Genomic DNA, 22,801 nt, shown 5'->3' with positions numbered 1-22,801 from the left:
GGCCGGGCCGGGGCGCCCGGCGCGCCGCTATATCAGCCCCGGGGGCGGGGCCAGGGAAAGACACGCCCCCTAACCGGGAAGAACACGCCCCTTTCTGTGCATAACCACGCCCACAAAGCGCTCAACCCCGCCCAGTTGAGCTCTAAGTCACGCCCCCTTTAGGTAAACCCCGCCCCCCGGCTCTGAGCAGGGACCCCAGGGGGGCAGGCCTGGGGGTCCAGGGATGATGGGGGGGGTAGGGAGGGGCTTTGGGGGTCCAGGGATGATGGGGATGGGTAGGGAGGGGCTTTGGGGGTCCAGGGATGATGGGGGGGGGAGTAGGGAGGGGCTTTAGGGGTCCAGAGATGATGGGGGGGGTAGGGGAGGGGCTTGGGTTGCAGGGTGGGGGTCTCGGGATGATGGGGGGGGACAGGGGCTTGGGTTGCAATGTGGGGGTCCAGGGATGATTGGGGGGGTAGGGGAGGGGCTTGGGTTGCAGGGTAGGGGTCTAGGGATGATGGGGGGGGGGCAGAGGGGAGCCGAGGGGAGGACGGAGCTGGAGGGGGGTTCAGGGGTCACCCCACGAGGCACCGAGGAGGGGCTGGGGCTCCACCTCGGGGATGATTACGGGAGGATCCAGGTTTTCCCAGCGCAGGAGCGATGCTGGGACTTCACCCTTCCCTGTATCCCGACTCCAGCCAAGCATCCCCAGCTGTTCCACAACCCCCCTTCCAAGAAACGCCCCCCCTCCAAAAAGCCGCGTTTGGGATTTAATTGAAGGCAGAAACCGAAAGCAGCCGGAGCCCCCGACCCCGCTCCCAGCGAGGATTTAAACCGTTCCTGCCCTGAGGAACATGGAGGAAAGAACAATTCCCGGAGGCAGACGCGGTGTCTGCGGCTCCGGGCAGCCCCTCGCTGTGCAGCACTGGGAGGCAGCAGGAATTTTCCAGCTGGAATTAGAGGGGTTTGCCCAGATGTTTATTTAAAATTTGCCAAAAAAACCCTAATAAAGCCGTTTGTAACAATCCCGCTGGTCCCACCCAAGCCCTCAGGGGTTACCAGGAGGCAAAGGCTGATCCCAGAGCTGTGCTGCTCCAGCTGGGAAGTGCTTGGGAAAGGACAGGATTGAGGCCACCACTCATCCCAGGCCACCAAACGACAACCCTTTATCAGGGAGCAAAAGAACATCCCAAAATCTGGCAGCCCAGGTCATGACTTGGCTCATCCTGGGCCTTGTTTTCCCATCGTATTTCCTAAAAAGAGAAATAAGGACAATCTTTGGCTTTAATACAAAAGCACCTTCCCAACTTTTCCTGCTGGGTCGGAGTTTCCCGGGGGCAGGAGCTGCAGACAAAGCTGGAGTTGAGGAGGGGGAGCCCAGATGGTGACACCCCCTCCCCAGCATCCGTCTGAGCCCAGGGGGGACCCCAGGCCCCAGGGGATTTTCCCCTTGATCCGCTCACAACCTGCTCATTCCCAGGAGGCTCTAATTAGGGAGAATTAGCAGGGGACGTTGGAGCAGCACTGGTCACCCTCTGAACAAACAGGATTTCCCAGGGATGCCGGGTGGTTTGGACTAGGATTTATCCCTGTGGAGCCATGGGGCTGTGTGTGGACACTTGGGGAGGGGGGGGAGTGTTTTGGGATGTTTTCCCTCCTGCTTCCAATTCCCAACCCCCTGGAGAGGGAGTGAGACCCAATTCCAGCTGCTCATCCCTGCATGGGTTGGAATTTCCACTCTGCCACATCCTTGTCTCACCTCAGCTACGATGGAGGCACCTCCTGAGCAGATGGAAGCTGCATCCCACCAACATGGGGAATATCCCACACCAAGATCTGCCCAGCAGGATTCCCAGGGGGGTTATTTTAGCTCTGGGTAAACCAGCTCCCTTCTTGGGGACCTTAAAGCTCTGCCCATCCTTGCCCCTCAGTTCCTACCTACAGGGAACCCTTCACAGCAAACAGAGACTCCAACACCTCACATGAATAAAATGAACTTTTAATAATGTACAGCAGAAATCGACAGCCTTGGTTTATATTAAACAAAAGATATCCTATATTACATCGTATTTACATTTGCATACTGAAGAGGTAAAGTGTCTAAGTGGCTATTTTACAGTCCATTTCTAATAAAATATACAAACCCAAACAAATAAAAGGGGCAGGTAAGTACCAAGAGATCTGTTCTGAAGCCAGCGTACCCCAGTGCACCCCAGGCCGCGGACGAGGGGCACAAGCTCCATTCCTCACCTCCCCCAGCACCGTTTGCCCTCCAGTATCTGCCATCCCCCCTCCTGGCCTGGAGCTGCTGTGGCCTCACTCCCTTCTCCTCACCTCCCTGGATTGGGGTGTTTTTTATCACGGCTGCTGCAGCCACCTCTGAGCTGGGCAGTAATTCCTATGTTTGCTCCCAGGCAGCTGGGCGAGCCCTGCACCTCCCTGGCACCTCTTTGTGTGAAAAGTGCTGGATAAATGCTACATAGTCAGTGTTCCCACCTGAGATCCTCCTCGGTTTTGACCACCTCCTGCTTACAGGGGCCACCCTGTCCTGCTCTCAATCCCTTCCAACCACATCCAGGCTGAAACTGCACCACGGGTTGAGCTGAGGCAGGTGCATGTGTGGCTACAGCTTGAGGGGAGAGCAAGAGAGTCAGTGCAAGTCCTGGAGCTGATGGAATGTCCTGGACAGCCCAGGGGATGGGAGAACCATAGGGAGCCCCTGGGGGAGCCATACCAGTGGGGAGCCCACAGAGCTCCCAGGGGAGCTGTACCCATGGGGAGCCCCTGGAGCTCCCAGGGGATCTGTACCTGTGGGGGGCTCGTGGAGCTCCCAGGGGATCTGTACCTGTGGGGAACTCGTGGAGCTCCCAGGGGATCTGTACCCATGAGGAGCTTCCAGGGGATATGTACCCGTGGGGAGCTCGTGGAGCTCCCAGGGGATCTGTACCGAGCGGTGCCAGGCACCTTCCTGTGCTCTTTCACAGCCACTGATTTGCCCCCAACCACGGCCAGGGTCCTGCTGCAGCAGCCTCCGAGTCCCTGGGGGGGTTTGGTACCCACACCCTGGGGTTCTAAATGCAGAAGGGTTTGGGGGAGGGACACACAACCCTGGGGACACAGGGAAAGCTCTGGGAGCCAGAACAAAAGGGGCAGGGGGGGAAGCTGGACACCAACCAGGCTCAGCCCCACGCCAGGATGCAAAACGGCTCCAAACACAATGCTGAAATAAAACCAACCCCAACACTCCTCACTTCACACCAAATCACGGACAAGACAGGGAGTCTGGGGCCAGACAGACACATGGACAGATACACAGACAGCAGGAACAGAGTGCTTAAAAATTAAAAACAACAACAGGTCACCCCGGTGGCCGGAGCAGAGATGAAACCTCACAGAGCAGGAGCAAGGTTTGAGTAGAAACAGTTCCAGTGTAAATCGAGCTGTGTGCATTTGGTTGGGTTTTTTTTTTTGTCTTTTCTTTTTTGTCTTTTCTTTTCTTTCCTTTTTTTTGTTGGTTTTTTTTGGTTGTTTTTGTTTTTTTGTTTTTTTTTTGCAGTGATTTCTTTACAAACAAACAGGTCAAGAGGTAATAATTCTCGATTGTTTTTTCTTCTCTTATAAAGAATTAACAATATTAAAAAAAGTTAAAATCCAGACCCTCCCATGAAATAATAATAATAATTAAAACAAAACAAAACAATAATCAAAACCACTCCAGTTAAAAGTTATGGCTTCAAGAGTTATATATGGTAGATACTGACCTAACCACCCACCCACCAGCACTTCCCAGGTTGCAGACTCTACCCTCAGCCACTTCCACTTGGTGGCCCAGCTGCAGACACAGTCAAACCAACACTACATCCCTCCCCCCTCCCCCAATTCAGCATTTAACCAAAGAAAATTCATGCAGTTCCCCCCACCCTCCAAGTTATACACAAGCCACTTCCAGATTATGAGATATTTATATATGTATACTAAAAAGATGGATGTTGCTTTCCCAGCCCACCTGCCCCTGGGGGATCCTGCCAGGTGCTGGGGACCCCATCGGGGTGCAGAGCAGACCCCCCTCAGCCCTCACCTCAGAACCTGAGGGCTCTGCCCAGGGGACCTGGATGGGGACACCTTGGGAATTGTGTTCCCAGGGGAAAACAGTCTCCCACAGCTCCCCAGGGCCTGGTGTCCTTCCAGCTGGGCACGGTGCCTGCTCCCTGACACCCACCCCAGCTCCGTGGCATCTCCCCCCTACCCTGGGTCTCTCTTCCCACCCTACCAAGAAGTACAAACCCCAGGGGCTCGAGACAAAAAAAACCCTGGATTCCAGGAGTGAACTCAGTTCCTCATCTATTTTGTCTTCATAAAAAAACAAAAGGGAGAAGGGGTGGCAGTGAAGCAACCTGATGGGAAGTCCCTGCAGCACCCATGGGAGAGCTACGGGTCTGCTCCGGAGCAGCCTGTCCAAGGGAGACAACACTCACCACTCAACAAGGAGAGCACCAGCACGCACAGCTCAAATTAAAACAAGAAACCCTAACAAAATGAAAAAAAAGAGGGGACACTCCAGATTATTTGCACATGCACAGAAAGCACGGACAGAGAGGAGCCACCCCACGGGCAGACACTGCAGGTCCAGGGGAGGAGGTGACAGGCACAGGGGACACGCGGCCCCGCGCATGCAGACACCGACAGCCCCGGCGCTGGGTCGGGCTCGGGATTTTTCAAGCTTAAGGAAAAAAAACAAACCACCACAAAATAGGAGGGAAACGGGTTTCGTGAAGCTGATCAACTGCTCAGGCTCAGCCTCTCAGAAGGGAGCACCATGTGTTTTGCAAATGCTTTTTTTTTTTTTTCTCTTTTTTTTTTTTTTTCCTCCTGCATTAACGTGCCAGTCCCTGGAAAAATCCTCAGAGTATGGCAAGAAAAACTTCCCTTTCCCTTCCCACTCCCACTCCCAGCACCCGGCCCCAGCCGCTGCCACCGGGCGCTCCACGCGCTGCACTTGACAGGGATTTCCATTAAAGAAAGAAAGAGTTAACCATCATGGCTGAGATCCCTCAGGTGAAGTCCCTCTCCAGTCTCCACGCTGCCAGGAGGTGATCACAAAAAGGTTTCTGATTGTTTCATACCCAAGCAGGGAAGAGAGCAATTCCATCGGCTCCGTCACCCCACCGAGCAGCCCGCAAGGTCACGCCGTCTGGTTGGTAGCAGTAGATTGGGCAGAAACACGAGGTAGGCCTCCATCAACACGTCTACTCTAGGATGGCAGCTTTTGTGCAGTTTCCTCCCTGCTGGGACTCAAGAGCCTTAGATCTTCACATCTTCCTGGACACTGAGCTGAGAGAGGGTCTTCTTGATGCGCAGGGCGGTGAGGCGCGCGGCCCCGTTGGCGTACCAGCACTCCCGCATCATCTTGCCCATCACCCGCAGCGCCTGGGCAAGGAACCAGGGCAGTGTCAGGGCTCCCTCAGCACCACAGAATCATCCCAGTTGGGAAGAGATCATCTAGTCCCAACCCACCCCCCCTCCAGCTGAAGCAGGATCCCCCTGGAGCACATTCCACAGGACTGCGTCCAGGTGGGGCTTGAAGGTCTCCAGAGAAGGAGACTCCACCACCCCCCTGGGCAGCCTGTCCCAGGGTCTGGACACCCGCTCTAGAAAGTTCTCCCTCTGTTCAGAGGGAACTTCCTGTGCTCCAGCTCATCCCCATTGCCCCTTGTCCTATTGCTGGGCTCTCCTGGAAAGAGCCCGACTCCCTCCTCCTGACACGTGCCCCTTGGATATTTAGAGACACTAACAAGGTCTCCCCTCAGCCTCCTCCTCTCCAGGCTGGTCACTCCCAGCTCTCTAAGAGAGACGCTCCAATCCCCCAGTCATCTCTGTTGCCCTCCCCTGGACTCTCTCCAGCAGCTCCCTGCCTCTCTTGAACTGGAGAGCCTGGAATTGAACACAGTTCTCCAGATGTGGCCTCACTAGGAACCTCCCTCGACCTACTGGCCACTCTCTTCCTACTGCATCCCAAGATCCCACTGGCCTTGTTGGCCACAAGGACACAACACTGGCTCCTTCTTAACTTACTGTCCACCAGGACTCCAAGATCCTTCTGCGCAGGGCTGCTCTCCTCTCCCTCAATCCCAAATCAGTCTGATATACCCCTCCACACCTCCCAGAATCAGAGCTCAAGTTATGATACTCACCTTATGGAGGGGGAAAAGGGTGTGAAGATGAAAGCAGACCTTACCTCGTAGCTTTGCCACCAGTTCGGGATATTAGGTCGTAATTTCTGGTCACACACGACCTTCCGCATCTCCTCGATGGAAGGATCAGAGGGTACAAGGTCATAATATGGAAGCTGATACTCCTCATGGATACCTGAAAGGCAGAGAAGGGGAAATGAAGCTCCTGGGAGAAGAGGGAACCTCAGCAGAATGCTCACTGAAGGCAGCCTGATCCTGCCCAGGACTACATGACTCATTGCTGAGATGCGTCAACACTTTGCAGTTATTTAGAACAGAAAAGAAGAATCTGGGATTTGAGTCTACAAGAAAAATTCAGGGAAATAAAAAGCAGCTGCCTGAACTGGAACAGAGTCAGGGCACTGGGATCCACAGCTCCCAGCATGAGGGCAGGGGATCTCAACTGGGGTGAAGGTAGGAGGGCTGGGACAGGCCTGGGTCTGCGCTGCTGCCAAACACTCATTGACACTGATCTGGGGAAGAAAGTCACCACCAGACCAGCACCACCACCTCCATCCACAGGAACAGCAGTCACCAGAGCATTAACCCTCCCAGCCCCACAGGGGCCAGACTGAACCACCACCACAGGCAACTCCTGTCAACTCCATCAGTAGCAGCTCATGGACAAGGAATCCCAGACTGGTTTAGGCTGGAAGGACCTTAAAGATCATCCAGTCCAACCCCCTGCATGGGCAGGGACACCTCCCACCAGCCCAGGCTGCTCCAAGCCCCATCCAACCTGCCCTTCAACACTTTCAGGAATGGGGCAGCCACAGCTTCTCTGGGCAACCTGGGCCAGGGTCTCTCCACACTCAAAGGGAAGAATTTCCTCCTCATGTCCAACCTACATCTTCACCCCCTCCCCCAGCTCTCCAGCTCCCCTCAAACCTCACACCACCCCATCAACAGTGACCACTGAGGCTGGGAAGCCCAGGAGGGAGCCAGGGCACTCCAAGGGTATTACCTCCAGCATTGCACCTTCGAGCAATCTCCCAGTAAACCAAGCCCAAGGCATAGATATCAGCACATTTAAATGAATCAAAATGCTTCATGTTAATGGTTTCATCCAAGACTTCAGGAGCCATGTATCTGTGGAAGGGAAAAGAACAGCATGGTCATTTTGAGAGGGAATTCCATGGGAGATGGAATGGCAAGCTTTCCCACCCAGCACTTCCCAGCAGACAAAGCTCTGCTCTGAGCAGCCTCAGTCAGAACAGAACTGGGCCTCGTGGTCTAACAGAGTGAACAGAGTAACTCAAAAGGAACGGAAGGTTTGGAAAGAGGTAAAAACATTCAAAAGCACATGGGGTCCTAGAGAACAGGTCCCAAAAAGGCTGCTGAGAAAGCCAAGTCTGGTGCCAAGTGTTATCTGAGCTCCCTGGTGCTGAGTTTCTGTGGCTGGCCTACACCTGTCTCCTACACCTGGAGATCCAGGGCCATCAACCTGGGCACAACCCCTCTGTGGGACACCTGGAAATGCTTCAGACAGAGAATTTCACCCATTGCTCAGGCATTTCCAAGTCACACTCCACCACCCTCAAACGACTGGCTGGGCATCGTGTTCTCCTACCGCTTGGTTCCGACCCTTTGATTGGGAGCGATATCAATGGTGTCGGTGACGGAATCGTGCCGGACAGCCAGGCCCAGGTCAGCAATGGCACACGTGCCATTCTTCTTCACCAAGATGTTCTTGGATTTCAAGTCTCGGTGAGCAATCCCAGGCTTTCCTGAGAGAGAAAGAAAAAGTAGCAGGGGTCAAGGTCTAGTGCAATCTGTTCGTCCAACTGGCGCGGAGGCAGCACCGGATTTCAGGGCGTTAGTTACACTCTCGGTGTTGCAACACATTTTCCTGTTTGGATCCAGTCGGGCACTGGGAACAGCGCCGTGCTGACAGGCTGCGGCAGAGAAAGGCTCCATCAGGCAATGCGGGCGCTGCTGATGCAGTTCCAGGGAGAGGCCTCAAGAGGGACATCAACTCCATCGTCCCCGGCACCAAACATGTTGATGAGGGCCTAAGTCTACAGTTCTGCTGCTGCCTGCACCAACACCCCACCCAAGCAGCGTCAATTTTTAGGGCAGGGATGTGAAATGCTGCTCTAAACCCTCGGAGGCAGCACATGGTTCACCTGCTCTGCAGCCACCAATCCTTCAGCCTCCTGCTGATCCTGACCTGAGGAACACGGCTGACTCAGCCGGTGTTTTTCTGTTTCCCTCTCACCAATTCTGCTTTATCCTCCCTCTCAGGAATTCCCAGCCCCTTTCTAAGCTTTGCTCTTACCCTGAGTGCCCACAATCTCCATGTGCAGGTGGGCCAGCCCGCTGGCAGCAGACAGGGCAAGCTTGATCATCCCCTCGATGGTCACTGTGTAGCGGTTCAAGTAGTCAAAGAGGGACCCGTGCTCGTGGTAATCAGAGACAAGCCAGAGCTGAGTCCACGTCCCATTATCTGGAAAGAGCAGATGGAAGAGGAAAGGGAAGAGCCTGTGCTCAGACACACGGGGAGGGCACAGGACCACCCAGCACCCCGTGGTGCAGGGGAGGGCTGCGGGGTAAGGCTGCAGCTCAACAGCTCCCTCGGGGGCAAATAAGGTGAAGACCTTGAAGGCCAAACAGGACTGTGTGGGGCACAGCTGAGGCAGCAGCTCAGCTCCCAACAGCAGCAGAGAAACATTCCCACCTGGAGCTACCTGAGAGGCAGCTGCCAGCTTTCCTTAACCCTTGGATGGAAGTGCAGCTCCCCGGGGCAGCCTGTGGGCTGGGACCTTTGGTTACCTTTGTTATCGGCAGCGATAAATCCCAGGATGTTCTCGTGGCGCAACATGACGGTTTGGTAGATCTCTGCCTCCCTGAACCAGGAACGTTCCTCACGGGAGGAGAAGATCTTGACAGCCACGTCCCCACCGCGCCAGCGGCCACGCCAGACCTCCCCAAAGCGGCCTTTGCCAATGATCTCCTGCAGGACAATGGTCCGAGCCACCGTCCGCTGGACAAAGAGCGGCAAACCTGCGGAGGGGGAATTGGGAGAATGAAGCTGTGGAGCAGTAGGATCACAGAATGGTCTGAGTTGGAAGGGATCTTAAAGATCATCGAGTTCCAAGCCCCCCTTGCAAGGGCAGGGACACCTCCCACCAACCCAGGGTGCTCTGAGCCCCATCCAACCTGCCCTTGGACACTCCCAGGGATGGGGCAGCCACTTAAAAGATCATCTAGTGGGATCATCTGGGTGGTCTTTAAGGTCCCTTCCAACCCAAACCTTCCCATAAGCTAAAGAACCATCCAGTTCCAACCCCCCCTGCATGGGCAGGGACACCTCCCACCAGCTCAGGCTGCTCCGAGCCCCATCCGACCTGCCCTTCAACACTTCCAGGGATGGGGCAGCCAGAACTTGTCACTCCTGAAAGCCCCAAGCCTGAAGTTGAGCATCACCAGACCCAGATGGCTCTAAGTTTTGTAACAAGCAGCAGCCTAAGCCAGACCCAAACCAGCAAATGGTGGTAGGTCCTGTGCAGGACGTGCTGTTTGGCTGCTGGGGCAGCACCTGCTCATGGCTTGGCAGCAGCTTGTAAAGCCCCAGTGACCAGGCACAGAGCAGCAGGAACAGATCAAAGGAACTTCAGAATATGCAAAGAATGGAGCTCACTGAAGACAAACTCTGCTCAGAAGCAGCAAACCCCAGAACTCTCCTTCAGAAAGGTCCTAACAGAACTGCCACCTCTTAGGTGAAGTACAGAGCTCACATGCTGAGAGGAGGCACAGCAGAGATCCCCAAACATTTTATAAATAGCAGATGTGGTGCTAAAGGTTTGTTCCCTGGTTAAATTCAGGTTGTTACATTCTCTGTCTCTGTGGATTCTCCTATAGTTTCCAGCTGCTGCAAAATTCATGTTTTTTTTTAGCCTAACTGCTTTCCTAGTTCAGAGTCACGGATTCAGTGATGACTTCCCTGCCTATTCTGGGAATAATCTCCTTTCAGGGCAGGTGACATCCTGCACCCTCCTTGGAAAGCAAACAACCCACAGCTGAGCAGTTCATGTCTGTTTCCAACCCAAACCCAGCTCCCAGGCCGAATCTGAAACAGATGTCAGATCCTCTGGCAGAAAAGGAGGGAAGCTGCACAGAACTACTATTATTACACACCAGCAGTTAAGGAGGAGCTGAACTGTTGCTCTCACCTGGCCTGAGCACTGACACGGGGCCACAGTGTGGAACACACCCTCCTGTGACTCATGGCAGGGCAAGGGCCTCCAAGCTGTGGCAACCAGGAGCCCAGAACAGGCCACTCCATGACAACCACAACTTCTCATTCCAGTCATTTCTCCATACCTGAGCCAGAGCCAGAGGTGGAGAGATCGTAGACTAGATCTTGCAAGGTCTTATCCTTCGACAGGCACATTTCACAAGAGGGGTCTTCCATGTCCAGCCGCTGACGGTTGTGATAGACCCGTTGGTGGTGGTGAAAAACAAAGACTACAATGATCATGACAACAAACACCAGGAAGACAGGTCCAGCAATCACTGCCACCAGCTCCACAGGACCCCAGCTCGACGGGGGTTCATTATCCTTCAGGTGTCCTTGAGAAGAAAGGGAAGAGAAAAAACACACACTTTCAGAAAATCCCTACCCCTTCACAAGTGTTCTTTAAGGTTTTTTCTGCTGGTGTTTTAATTATCCCCTCAGAGTCTGGACAATCTTTGCTTGCTGTTCCAGGATGCTAGAAGACACAGCAAGTAACAGCTAACATGGGACTGATCAAGTCCTCAGGCAGGCAGATGACAGCTCAAGCCCCCAAAAGAGGATGGGGCATCAGTGGTTATGGCACTTGCTGTTGGAAAGATGACAGGACCCTGTTCTGGGCTGAATTTGCTACAAAAGGCTGTGTTTTACCCCCCACCTGAACTCCTCAAGTGGGAGAAGAAAAGAAACAGTCACTAAGGACTCACTTCTTTTCCCCCTTCCCCCTTCAACAACCAGAGGAGACTCACACCTGGAGCCAACAATTAGTTGCCTTTTTGAGAACAGGTAAGACTTCCCCAGTGTGCCCAGGGAGAATGGATCCCACAGTCTTCATACACCCCCCCAAATACCAGCCCGGAACAGAGGGCAGGGAGGTGTGAGGAAGCACTGCATGCCCTCTGTGTCCCAGGAATCTGAGAGCAGCAGACGTTTCCCACACCCTCACTCCAAGGCAGGGCTCCTTCCTCTTCATCTCTCCACAGTCTGGGCTCCCCTCCACCCCACACACTTTACTATGAACCTGCTGCAACTTCTCCCACTGATGGCTCATCACTGGAAAGATGTGCAGTCCTCAAGGAAAGCCACTCTACCTCATAAAAGGCAGGCTACAGCCCAGCCCAGAGCCAGACCAGGGATCTGAGCTGTACCCAGGGAAAACAGAGGGTCCCCAGCCCCCTGCTGGCACCCAGCATCACACAGCAGAGGTTTGTATTTAACTGCAGATGAACAGGGCTGCAGGAAAGCAGGGCTTGGTGAGAGGACATGGAGCTATTAAGTGCTGGTGGGGAAAGAAAACCCCTAAACTTTGGAAGCTTCTCCTACCCTGAAGGACAACCTCATCATCTGGTGACATTTTGTCATCCACAGGGGAGTTCAAGCAACTTCACATCTTAATTTGATGTAGTTTGTTATTATTTCCACTTTAAAGATCAAGGAAATAAACCAAGTGCTCAAGTTCACACAGTAACCTAAGGGAAGAAGTGAAAACAGGGCTGAGAACTCCTTATTCCCAGTCCCAAGCAGGGAGTTTCTCTCCTCCCCACTTCAAACAGACAATTTATTTAGCTCTCTACTCACCACTGGGAACCATTAAATCAATTTTGTTGCAAAAATCAGAGTAGCAGCAGTGAGTATTGCGCAGATCTTCTGAGCTCAGACAGTAGAAGGGTTTCCCAGCAGGAATCAGTTTTGCTTCAGGAATGCAGGTCCGAACGTGATGTTTAACCCCATCCAGGTTGAAGACTGAGACCATGCAGGCACCATCCGTCTCACACGTGGAGTTGGCTTGTTTGCAGTCGGAGCACAAACATGTCAAAGCTGCAGGAACCAAACCAAGACCATGGCCTTAAAACCCAGCAGGGACCAACTGCTCAGACAAGAGAAAACTTCCTTCCTTATGTTTCCCATTTCAGAGGGAATGGGCTGTTCTTCGGCTTAGGAATTAAGACTCAGAAACAGAACAAGCCCTACTCAGTATTTCAGAACCATCAAAGCCCAAAACACACCGTGGAAGCAGAGGAGCCTTTCCAGAAGACAACAGCCTTTTTTCCTGCCCATATTGCAACCAATGACAGAGGTGACCCAAGTCATCCCTGCAGACTAGGCTAGATCTGACCAAGATCCACTCCCAACCCAGTCTGGGGTCAGAACACAAAACTGAAAACAACAATTACTCAGACTGCTAGACTTGATTTCACCCACACTTGCTGTCCAGTCTTCCCCAGCTCTGCCCAGCACCAGCTTTAGCAAAGGGGTGACCACCCCAGTTCCTGAGAGACAACAAGCAGTTGGCAGATGAGAAAACAAAACCAATCCAAACCAACTACACAAGCCAAACATGCACACCCAACGAGATCAGTCACTTACTTAGTAACCACTTTCCTGATCCGAGACACTACCTTGGGTCAAATACACTCCTGGCTTTTTGCCCGCTCGCTGGGAAGATTATTTGGGTACAGAGCAAAGGAGAAACTTGGAGGCAGATTCCCACATTTTTCCACCTCCCAGCTGTCATTGTGCTTTTCTCAAGCTGCCTGAAAAACTGTAAGCAAATCCCCAGGCATCTCCATCCTTGGGAACAAAGAGAGAATCCAACAATGTCAAGAAGAAGGGTGGGGCTTGTTTAGCAGCAGGCAGGATTTTCTTCAGCTTTCATCAGATCTTCCAGCCTCCCCTGAGGGATTCAGGAACATGTACCTACCCGCTGCAGAAATGGTCTTTCAGGTAGAGAGAGTCTGATGAAGTGTTTGAAAAAGATACAAGCACCACAGTTAACTCTCCCCAGCCCGACAGATAAAATCCTCTACGTCTGCTTTGCCCTCTTGGTTTAAAGATAGAGAGGAAAGTCACTGTCACTTGTGTGTGTCAGGCACCTTCCCGTGGGGCAAGGGAAACACCGAGGCCTCAGCCAAGTCACCTCTGGCAACCAGCAGGTTTCAGGAGAATCAGCATTCCAGGATATTCTCGGCACTGGAAGAGCCTCTTGCTCCTAGTCAGCACATGGTCACACTGCTGGGGACACTGGGGACATGTTACCTGGGGCTTAAGGAAAAATGAGCAGGTCCTGATCAACTGCAGGGTTTGTTCAGGAGGAAGACACCCATTATCCCTTATCTCCAGTGTCCTAGGAAAATCAGTTAGGCTAATTGCATTACAATTCACTTAATTCTCTCTGGACACTGTGCTCCTCGTTTCCCAGCTGTCCTTGTGAGCTGCTCAGCAGCTCAGGGGTGGGCTGCAGAGTTTCAGCCAGGCTGAACACAGAGGCTGGGGAGTTTTGAACCAACAGATTTCAAGCTGCAGAAGCAGTAAAAAGCAAGTAAAAGCCAGAAGAGCTGTTAAGTGAGATGTCTTTAAAAAGCATCATGAGCAAATGTGGCTTATTACTCTGTAGCTTGGCCTCTGCACAGGCCAAGGAAAAGGGACATTGAACAAGAAAATGGGCAGGGAAGACTCTAGGGCAGAACCATATTGAGAAGGGTTGAGAGCACCGAGCCCTTCAATGATAGAAGTTTTTAAGGGGAAAGTTTATAATGAAAGGAAAAAACCCACTAATGCTCAACCTGGCAAATAGCTCTGAGTGCAGAGCTTCCCAGTGCACAGAAAAGACAATTCCTCTGAAAAATACACACACCTGGGGGGAACAAAGGGTGATTATAATGAAGGTTTTATGAAAACATGAGATAGGGAAGAGCAGCCAGGGCACATTCCTACCTTCAAGTGTACTTAAAAGGAAATAGTGTTTTAAAGCATCTCCTTTATTACTTTATCAAAAATTCAAGGTACAAATTAAAAACGTTTAAACCACACGCATTTCATCATGCTCTTTTCAACTTGATTTGGATACAGCAAAACTGAACCTGGTTCCTGTTAGGCTCATTTCTAAGGTCTCAAACCCAAGATCTAGGCTACGGCAGTTTTCCTTCCAGAACCTCAAAAGTAAACAAAACACTTCAATGCACTAATAAAACTGGCTTTGTAAACTTCTTATTCAAGTATCTGGCTTGAAACTAAACATCTCTCTGAGGAGGGAAGCAGAGGAGCTGGTTCTATCTGCTCAGATTCATTTGTAGAATTAAAAAAATAAAAAGAAAGAAATCAGTTTACCTGCAAGGTATGATACCAGACCCCAGGGATGGAGTAAGATCTCATCTGCTCTGAACAGAAAGCAGAAGTTTCCTCCTAGGGGAGGGGGTACTATTTTTATTATGAAAAAGCCCAGGATAAATGTCTACCATCACTACAGCCATGTTCCCCCCCATCACCCACTGCCAGGGCTGCAGCTCGAGCCAGGGTGGAAAGGCCCGTCTGCACCAGGAGCTTCTGGCAGAGAGAACTACAAGGCAACCCATGTGGGTTCAAGTCTGATTAACCAGAAGGGAAAATTCTTCTCGTATCAGTAAGACCAGAAGCCAGGGAAAAGCAACTGCTGTTTCCCTTGGGGTGGGGGGGTCAGAAAATGGACAGGTTGGTAGAGCCCCTCACTGGGCATCTCTGAGAGCAGCTGGGGACGCCTGGGTGAAGGAGGCAGGAGCCCATAAAAGCATTTTTCATGCCACCAGCATTCTTTTTTATTTGGGAAGAAAAGCTCCTATTGAGCAAAACATATAATCTGCTTAATAATAGAAACCGACTGGGGTGAAGAAAAATAGATGGAGCAAAGGGAAACAAAAGAGCAGTGAGCTCCCCTCTCACCGAGCCCTGGGGATGAGTCTGCACCCAGGGCGCTGCCGCGTCGGCTCGATCTGCTCCTCGCTCCCTTCTGCTCAGAGACAAACCCAGCCCTGCACAGAAGTTGTTTAAACAAGCCTAATGCTGAGCTTAGGTCCTCAGAATGAAAGCTTTGTTCTCCCCAGGAGATGGAGCAGGTCGGTCAAACCCTTGCTGTGCTCTAACCCAAGGCAGAGCACGGGCGGTCATGACACCTGCGGCCCAGACAAGCCAGACCGGTGCTGGTCCCTATCCTGGTCCTAAAACCTGCTCAGTTGGCATTGGCAAAAGGCAAACTCTCCTTCATGCTCTACAAAGGCACCCCAGGGCTCAGATGCTAGGCTGGGTGCTCCTTCAAGCCCAAGAGGGGATTCAGCTCCCCAGAGGTGCCCAGCGAGGCTCACGGGAACAACAGGATCGTTCCCAGCAGGAACCCAGGGCACAGGGGTGTCCACATCCCTCCACAGCAGAGAAAAGCAAGAGAAATTCCCCATTATACAAAATGAATCCAACCAAACAGGCTGGGGGCTGTGGATTAGAGCTCTGGGCTGCAGGGAAACCAAAACACAAAGCTCTGAGAAAGAAAGAACATTCCCCTTTTCCCAAGCAACGATCCGAGCCCGTTCTGCACACGTTCCTCTCGCACAGGATCCATGTGTCAAGATGTCTGTGCAGCCAGACAGGGGAAAGTTTCACTGCAAAATCTAACATCGTGGTGTTAACCACCTTTTTGGAATAGATCTTCCAAGATCTCCTGAAGCTGAGCTACATGAGGTGACATTTTCTCGGGGTAAAGCGCTACCTGCTCAAGATGTACCAAGATAATGAACCCGAGGATGATCATTGCTGAAACTGCCAATAACCACCCACGTATTTACCAGATAAACAGATTTTTGCAGGGATTGTGAGCTGCTGTTCTTTTTCAACAGTGTGAATCGAGGCTGGAAAGAACAATGATTCCTCTGACTTGTGAGCCTTTGTGAGGCTCTGGAACAGGAGCTGCAATTTATTATGTCTCTGCACAGCACCTAACTTAATGAGACCCAATCTGGTCGTGATGTTTTAATGCTGCTGCAGCATAATGTTAGCAAGAGGAATAGAAAACAATTGGGTTTGTACCTCTGCTCCTTCTTTAGATGCCCTAATGAAGAGGGACATGTGTAAACATGCTTGGGAGAACAAAATACCTTTCAGTGTTGCCCTGCATGCTGTGCTGCAATAGATCAAGAATAACCTTTATCACAGAGTGTTTTGCCCAAGAGCAGGGTAGGAGTAAAATCCATTCCCCTGTGGCAAGGGAGTGGAGGTCTATTCCAGGAGTCCCTTCCTGCTCCTCCTTCAGAAACATACCTCCCCAGGACACTCTGAGCTGTTGGATGAAGACCTTAAAAACAAAGATTTACTTTCCATTATATGAATGTGATGGATATATCATATATGAACATAATGGAAAGTAAATCCACCTCGATTCTCCTGCTGCCTGCAGTCAACAGCTGGGATCTCTACAACCCTATCCAAGATATCCCAGTCCAAAATATCCACCTTCTCCAAGCCCCAGAGTCAGCTCACCAACACCCACTGCCTCCAAAGTCAAGTGCAAGGCCAGTTCTGGATGCTCACACTGCCCCTGTTTCCTTACAGAGGAGCTGAAGGAACAATTATGGATTTGCCCTTCTGCAGACACAGCCCCAGCACCTCCAGCCTCTCCCACATCTCGCTGCCCCATCCACTGCTCCTGCTTTTGGAGCTCAACATCCCTTCTGCTCCTTGCTGGTGCTTATGAAATCTACTGACCCGCTGCTGCTAAATGAAACAGAGTTAAAATTAGCTGCAAAGCAGTATGAAAAAAAGCACTTTCACTCAAGTCATCCAGAAACTAAAAATTATACCAGGATATTTAAAGTCAGAAACAAGAGCCTCAACTTTTTCAGGCTGGCTGCAGTCCCCTGGCACAGGCTGAACCTGACATGAACACAGCATAGCTGACTAGAAAACACATCAAATGGAAAAAAAAAGGCAGGAAGAACACACTCTCACCTCTGAAGTGAAGAACTTTCCCTGCCTCTGCTCAAGTAACACAAAAGGAGAGCTTCTAAATGAATTTTAAATAGGCGAATTGACAGGAGTCTCATCATTAATAGGTTAATTAGAAGAAGCCTTGACATTTCTGCTGCTGTTGCTCTTCAACTCAGAAAACAGACATATGGCTCCAAACTCCCTCTCCAGGCTCTGGTCTGACACCTATTTTGTGTTTTAACTTGTTAGGAAACCAGTTGAGGAGCCACCCGTTCTGTGCCAGGCCTGCGGCAGGAAGCCCTGCAGAGCCCTTGGTGCACAGGTCCTCACTGATGGTTTCCAGGACTCTTAAACCAATGCTCTGTGCTCTCAGACAACTGGCACGTGCTTTTTCACAGCCTAAACACCACCCTGTTGAACACACAGCCTCTATTGCAACACTCAGCAGCCCACAGGGTACTTCTAAGAAGGCCACAGGAGGCAGCAAGTGCCAGAAAACCCTTCATTGAGGGGCTTTAATGTCTGGTGAAAAAATAAAAGACATGGGTCCACAATGAGAAAGAAGGCAGGAAAGCCAGTGGTTTAAATAACTCAAATAATGCAGGGGGGTTGGATCTAGATGATCTTTAAGGTTCCTTCCAACCCATTCCATGATTCTATGACAAAAGAGAGCTCCCACCCTGAAGGACTCCTTGCACACGAGGCTCTGACCCTACAGGCTCAGCCCAGCCAAGGTTTCATCCCTGTAAAAGCTGCTTTCTCCCTCAAGAGGAGCAATTCCTTCTGGGTGCTCTGATAACCATGCTGGCTGTGTGGTGGAGAACATATTTCCACTGGTCACCACCCAGTGAACTTTGCTTGCTGTGAAGAGAACTGACGTTTTACTTCACTCCTTTCGCAAGAGCCATTTCCGGAGCATCCAGTGCTGGCAGCAACTGGAGTACCCAGGGAAAAAAAAAACAAAACCACCAGCCCAAACTGTCTGGCCAAGGAGCTGAAGGAGTTCAAGAATGCTTGTTGGACACTGTTTTTAATTTCCAGTTAGAGAAGTCTTTCTTGGAAAGTTGTAAGATGTAACTTATGGACCAGGCAGAGTTTGCCTGATTTAACCGGGTAAATATTTTAAGCAGGTGTTAATAATAAAATCTGCTGGGCCAAGACTGTTCCCCCCAGGGTTCTTCTGCTTTCTTTCAAGCAGGCAAACAAAGGCTACCTACAACCATCCTGGAACCATTTTTTCCCCCTTTTTTTAAAGGAAGGAGCTGTGGGGTGTTTTCTACTCCCTTTACCAACGCACACGGAGGTTCCCAGCTCCCAAGCCCTGCAGAAATGAGGATGGTTTTTCCCAACCTCCCCTGAAATCAGCAGCTGTTGGGATCTCTGGTATAAAGTACCACAGCCAGGGCAGCCCTTGCTGGCTGAGGAGCAAGCTGAGTGTGCATCATGGCTGCTCGAGCAGCAAACAATTCCCAGGGTTTTGAGTCCCTGCTCCCAAGCTTCCTTGTGTCCCTGGAGCCAGGCTGAGCTCACACCTTTCATCAGGCAGCCTGGCTAGAAACGTGTGGCCTGTCCTGAGAGGAAATAATACCCAGCACCCAGGGCCCAGTAATCAAAGCACTGACAGTCAGCTGAGTTTCCAGGAGAGACACACACACACACTCAATGGGCCCTTTCCTGTTTATTTATTTAATATATTTCTTTTTAATAAACACCAGCTGTGTATAAAATGTGAAGTGAAAGTCTGAGAGCAGATGTGCCACGAGTTGCACTTGGTCCTGTTTTGCTATTTATCACAGAGAAGCTGAAACACCTTCTGGAGGCTGGACCTTACTTTATTTTAAAACAAAGCCCAGCCACTCTCCCCCAAAGCACATCTGTGTTACCAGATCACAGAACGGTGAAGGCTGGAAGGGACCTTAAAGATCATCAGGTTCCAACCTCCCCGCTATGGGCAGGGACACCTCCCACCAGCCCAGGCTGCACAAGCCTCATCCAACCTGCCCTTGAACACCTCCAGGGAAGGGGCTTCCACAGCCTCCCTGGGCAACCTGTTCCAGCACCTTCCTACCCTCATGGTGAAGAATTTCTTCCTGATGTCCAACCTAAATCTCCCCTCTTCCAGTTTAAAACCACTACTCACAAATAACACCCCTAACCTACTGCCCGAGTGGGGTTTAAAGTCATTTTCTGCAGCTAACAAGTCCAGATCTGCACACACACAGAGTTATTAGCTTCTGACAGTTGGTAACAGAGAACAGTGAGAAGGGCTGGGGAGGAGAAAAATGTTTCAGCGTGGTTCCTGTTGGAACAGGTACCAGTGTTACACAAGCAGTGATTGCCCTCGATAGCCACAGAGGGACGGAACCTTGAGGGGCTGTTGCCACGACCCCTGCTCTGACCCTGCCAAAAGGTGCTCAAGAGATGCTCTGGGTCCATCCAGCTCTGGGGAAAAGGCCCAGTCACTTTAAAAACCTGGAGCTGATCCCTCTTCTCCCAGGAAGCAGCAGTGGTTGCACCCCCAACCCTTCCCTCCTCCCCAGGTGAAGAAAACACAGAACAAACAACCGAAACAAAGAGTTTTCCCTCACTCACCTCCCTCCAAACAAATATTTACAGTTGTTAAAATCCACAGGCGCAGGGTTTTAGAAAGGTTTCTTTTAAAAAAAAACCCCACAAACCCACAACCCTCCACAGATCCACAGAGGCTGCATATTAAGCACACGCGACAATCTCTGGTGCATGGGGGGGGCTGTTGAAACCCACCCCCCTCAGCCAGCTCAACAGCCCGACGGGAAGAGGCCACAAACTCCCCAGATCTGACCAAGGCTCAGCAACAACCTGGTGGCACTTCCCACCCAGGGGCTGCTCCATCCCCCCTGCTCCTGCCCCACACCAAGCTCCTGCTTTCCAGGGTGACCAACGCACCCAGCCCCCCAACATCCCCCCCCCCAGTTCTTCCTCACTCTGGGTAAAACCCCACAAATTTCCAGTTTTCTTCGCCCCACAGACAGGCTGGAAGATTCCCAGTTCTCTTCCCAGCCAAAGCCGAGGCTGTGCCTCCTCAGCGCATCCCCTTGCCCCCCTGACCCCCACCCCCAGTTCTGCTGCCCCTCCGGACATGTCACTCTCCCCTCTGCACAGGGTCGCGTTCCCTCCCCAGACTCCAGGGTCTCCTTCACACCACACACCCCAGCAAATCCCCCCCTGGCCAAGCTCGACCCCAGGGGCTCGGTGCTACCAGACCCAACCCCACACGAGGCCCTTGATGTCTCCTCGACCCCCCCCCCACGCCATAGATCCCCCCCAATTCCTCCTCCTCACACTGAACCCCCCCCCCCCCTTCCCTCTCCAAGCTCCCCTCTCCCCACACCCCCACCCCAAACCCCCCAGGGCCCCCAAACCCCCTCGCACCCCCTTACTCCTCACTGAACCCCCCCTGATGTCTCACCCCCGCCCCCCCCTCGCCGGGCCCACCTCAAATCCAGGCCCAGGCCCACCCCTGCCCCCAACCCCGCTTCTCCTCAGCGCCCCCCAACCCCGCTTCTCCTCAGCACCCCCCAACCCAGCCCCCTCCCCGCTTCTCCTCAGCGCCCCCCAATCCAGCCCCCTCCCCGCTTCTCCTCAGCGCCCCCCAACCCAGCCCCCTCCCCGCTTCTCCTCAGCGCCCCCCAACCCAGCCCCCACCCCCGCTTCTCCTCAGCGCCCCCCAACCCACCCCCTCCCCGCTTCTCCTCAGAGCCCCCCAACCCAGCCCCCTCCCCGCTTCTCCTCATCGACGCCCGGTTCCTTTCACGACCCCCCCCCCCCGCTTCCCCTCAAGACCACCCCCCCCGCTCCCCCCCCCCCGTCAACCCCCCCCGCACCACCTCCCCCTCCTCGATCTCCCCCCCCCCCCAACTCCCCTCACCACCCCCTTCCTCACAACCCCCCATTTCCCCTCACGGCGGGGGCGGGGCGCCGCGCCGCCATGTTGTGCCCGCCGCGGGCCCGGCCCCGGGGGGGGCTTCTCCACTCACCGCGGGCCCCCTCGAGCGGCCCGGCCAGGAGCACGGAGAGCAGCAGGAGGGCGGTGGGCGGCGGTGGGCGAGGGGAGCGGGGCGGCGGCGGCGGCGGCGGCGGCGGGGAGGGGGCGGCCATGGCGAGCGCCGCGGCCTCGGTGGCGAGCGGCCCCCAGCGCGGCGGGAGGGGCGAGCGGCGCGCGGCCCGGGGGGCGGGGCCAGCCTTAAAGGGGCCGCGCGCTGCCCGGGGGAGGGGCCGCGCCCCGCCTGGGAGGGGAGGGGGGAGGGGGCGTGCAAAGAGTTGGGGGGGGGGGGGGGGAGGTGGGGGTGCAAAGAGGGGGGAGGGAGTGGGGGTGCAAAGAGGCGGGGGGGGGGGGGGAAGGTGGGGTGCAAAGAGGCGGGGGGGGTGCAAAGGGGGGGGGGAAGGTGGAGTGCAAAGGGGGGGGGAGTGGGGGTGCAAAGAGGGGGGGGGGAGTGGGGGTGCAAAGGGGGGGGGAAGGTGGGGTGCAAAGGGGGGGGAAGGTGGGGTGCAAAGGGGCGGGGGGGGAGTGGGGGTGCAAAGAGGTGGGGGGAGTGGGGGTGCAAAGAGGCGGGGGGGAAAGGTGGGGTGCAAAGAGGCGGGGGGGGAGTGGGGGTGCAAAGAGGTGTGGGGGGAAAGTGGGGTGCAAAGAGGCGGGGGGGAGTGGGGGTGCAAAGAGGCGGAGGGAAGGTGGGGTGCAAAGAGGATGGGGGGGAGTGGGGGTGCAAAGGGGAGGGGGAAGGTGGGGTGCAAAGAGGATGGGGGGGAGTGGGGGTGCAAAGAGGCTGAAGGGGGAGTGGGGGTGCAAAGAGGCGGGGGGGGAAAGGTGGGATGCAAAGAGGCGGGGGGGTGCAAAGAGGCGGAGGGGGGAGGAAGGTGGAGCACCCCCACCCCCCCCAAAGATGGACTCGGCCCCCCCCCCACACAGACACGGGTCTGGGCGCCTCAAACCCTGGGCAGGGCACCACGGAGTGAGCACCCCAACACCATGCTGGGCACCCCAAAGCCCTGCTGGGCACCCCAAAAGCCTGATGAGCACCCCAGCACCCGGTGGGCACCCCAAAACGCTACTGGGCACCCCAAAGCCCTGCTGAGCATCCCAAAGCCCTGCTGGGCACCCCAAAACGTTTCTGGGCACCCCAATACCCTGCTGAGCACCCCAAGCTCTGGATTGAGCACCCCAAACTCCTGCTGAGTACCCCAAGCTCTGAATTGAGCACCCCAAAGCCCTGCTGAGCACCCCAAGTTCTGGATTAAGCACCCAAACTTCTGCTGAGCACCCCAAAGCCCTGCTGGGCACCCCAAGCTCTGGACTGAGCACCCAAACCCAGGCAGGGCACCCCAAACCCCTGCTGAGCACCCCAAGCCCTGCCCTGCTCAGCCCTACTTCCACCTCACCCCAGTGCCACCTGCTGCCCTTGGCTGACCAGTTTCTCCCAGTCCCTAACTGGGAACTACAAGGGCAGGACAAGCTGAGGGTGGCCGGGAACACACCAGGATGTTTTGGGAAAGGTCAAAGTCCCACAGGGACCAAAACCCCCTGGAACCAATGGCCACATTCTCCTAAGCCAGCATCCCAGGGGGCTTCACCCTGGACCACCAGTAGGACCAGTAG

At 53.7% G+C, this 22,801-nt stretch overlaps 1 protein-coding gene across 2 annotated transcripts; it reads right to left on the bottom strand.

Moving 5' to 3' along the window:
- Positions 1 to 1,962: 1,962 nt before the first annotated feature.
- On the bottom strand, positions 1,963 to 21,331 carry ACVR1B (activin A receptor type 1B). 2 transcript variants are annotated; one of them, XR_007891717.1, is made up of 10 exons: positions 21,186 to 21,331; positions 12,022 to 12,261; positions 10,533 to 10,781; positions 8,982 to 9,212; positions 8,488 to 8,655; positions 7,780 to 7,936; positions 7,174 to 7,298; positions 6,215 to 6,345; positions 2,890 to 5,406; positions 1,963 to 2,824 (listed from the first exon to the last, which is right to left on the bottom strand). XR_007891717.1 is itself a non-coding variant. In XM_051641462.1 (9 exons), the coding sequence occupies exons 1-9, from the start codon at positions 21,304 to 21,306 to the stop codon at positions 5,281 to 5,283; spliced, it is 1,548 nt and encodes a 515-aa protein (XP_051497422.1). In that variant the 5' UTR covers positions 21,307 to 21,331; the 3' UTR covers positions 1,963 to 5,280. The 2 variants fall into 2 exon arrangements, 1 of the variants encoding a protein (XP_051497422.1); XM_051641462.1 differs by having other exon boundaries at positions 1,963 to 5,406.
- Between the last annotated feature and the right edge of the window lie 1,470 nt (positions 21,332 to 22,801).

The sequence above is a fragment of the Apus apus genome, chromosome 28, assembly GCF_020740795.1.
Source record: "Apus apus isolate bApuApu2 chromosome 28, bApuApu2.pri.cur, whole genome shotgun sequence".
NCBI lineage: Eukaryota > Metazoa > Chordata > Aves > Apodiformes > Apodidae > Apus > Apus apus.
The sequence above is the reverse complement of the archived record's forward strand: the minus strand, read 5'-3'. Positions and strand labels throughout refer to the sequence as shown.

Coding starts and splice junctions, on each gene's coding strand:
- ACVR1B (XM_051641462.1), bottom strand. CDS start 21,306: ATGGCCGCCCCCTCCCCGCCGCCGCCGCCGCCGCCGCCGCCCCGCTCC. Junction 9,213..10,532: donor CACCTCTGGCTCTGGCTCAG/GTATGGAGAAAT, acceptor CCCCCTCCGCAG/GTTTGCCGCTCTTTGTCCAG. Junction 7,937..8,487: donor GGAGATTGTGGGCACTCAGG/GTAAGAGCAAAG, acceptor TTTCTCTCTCAG/GAAAGCCTGGGATTGCTCAC.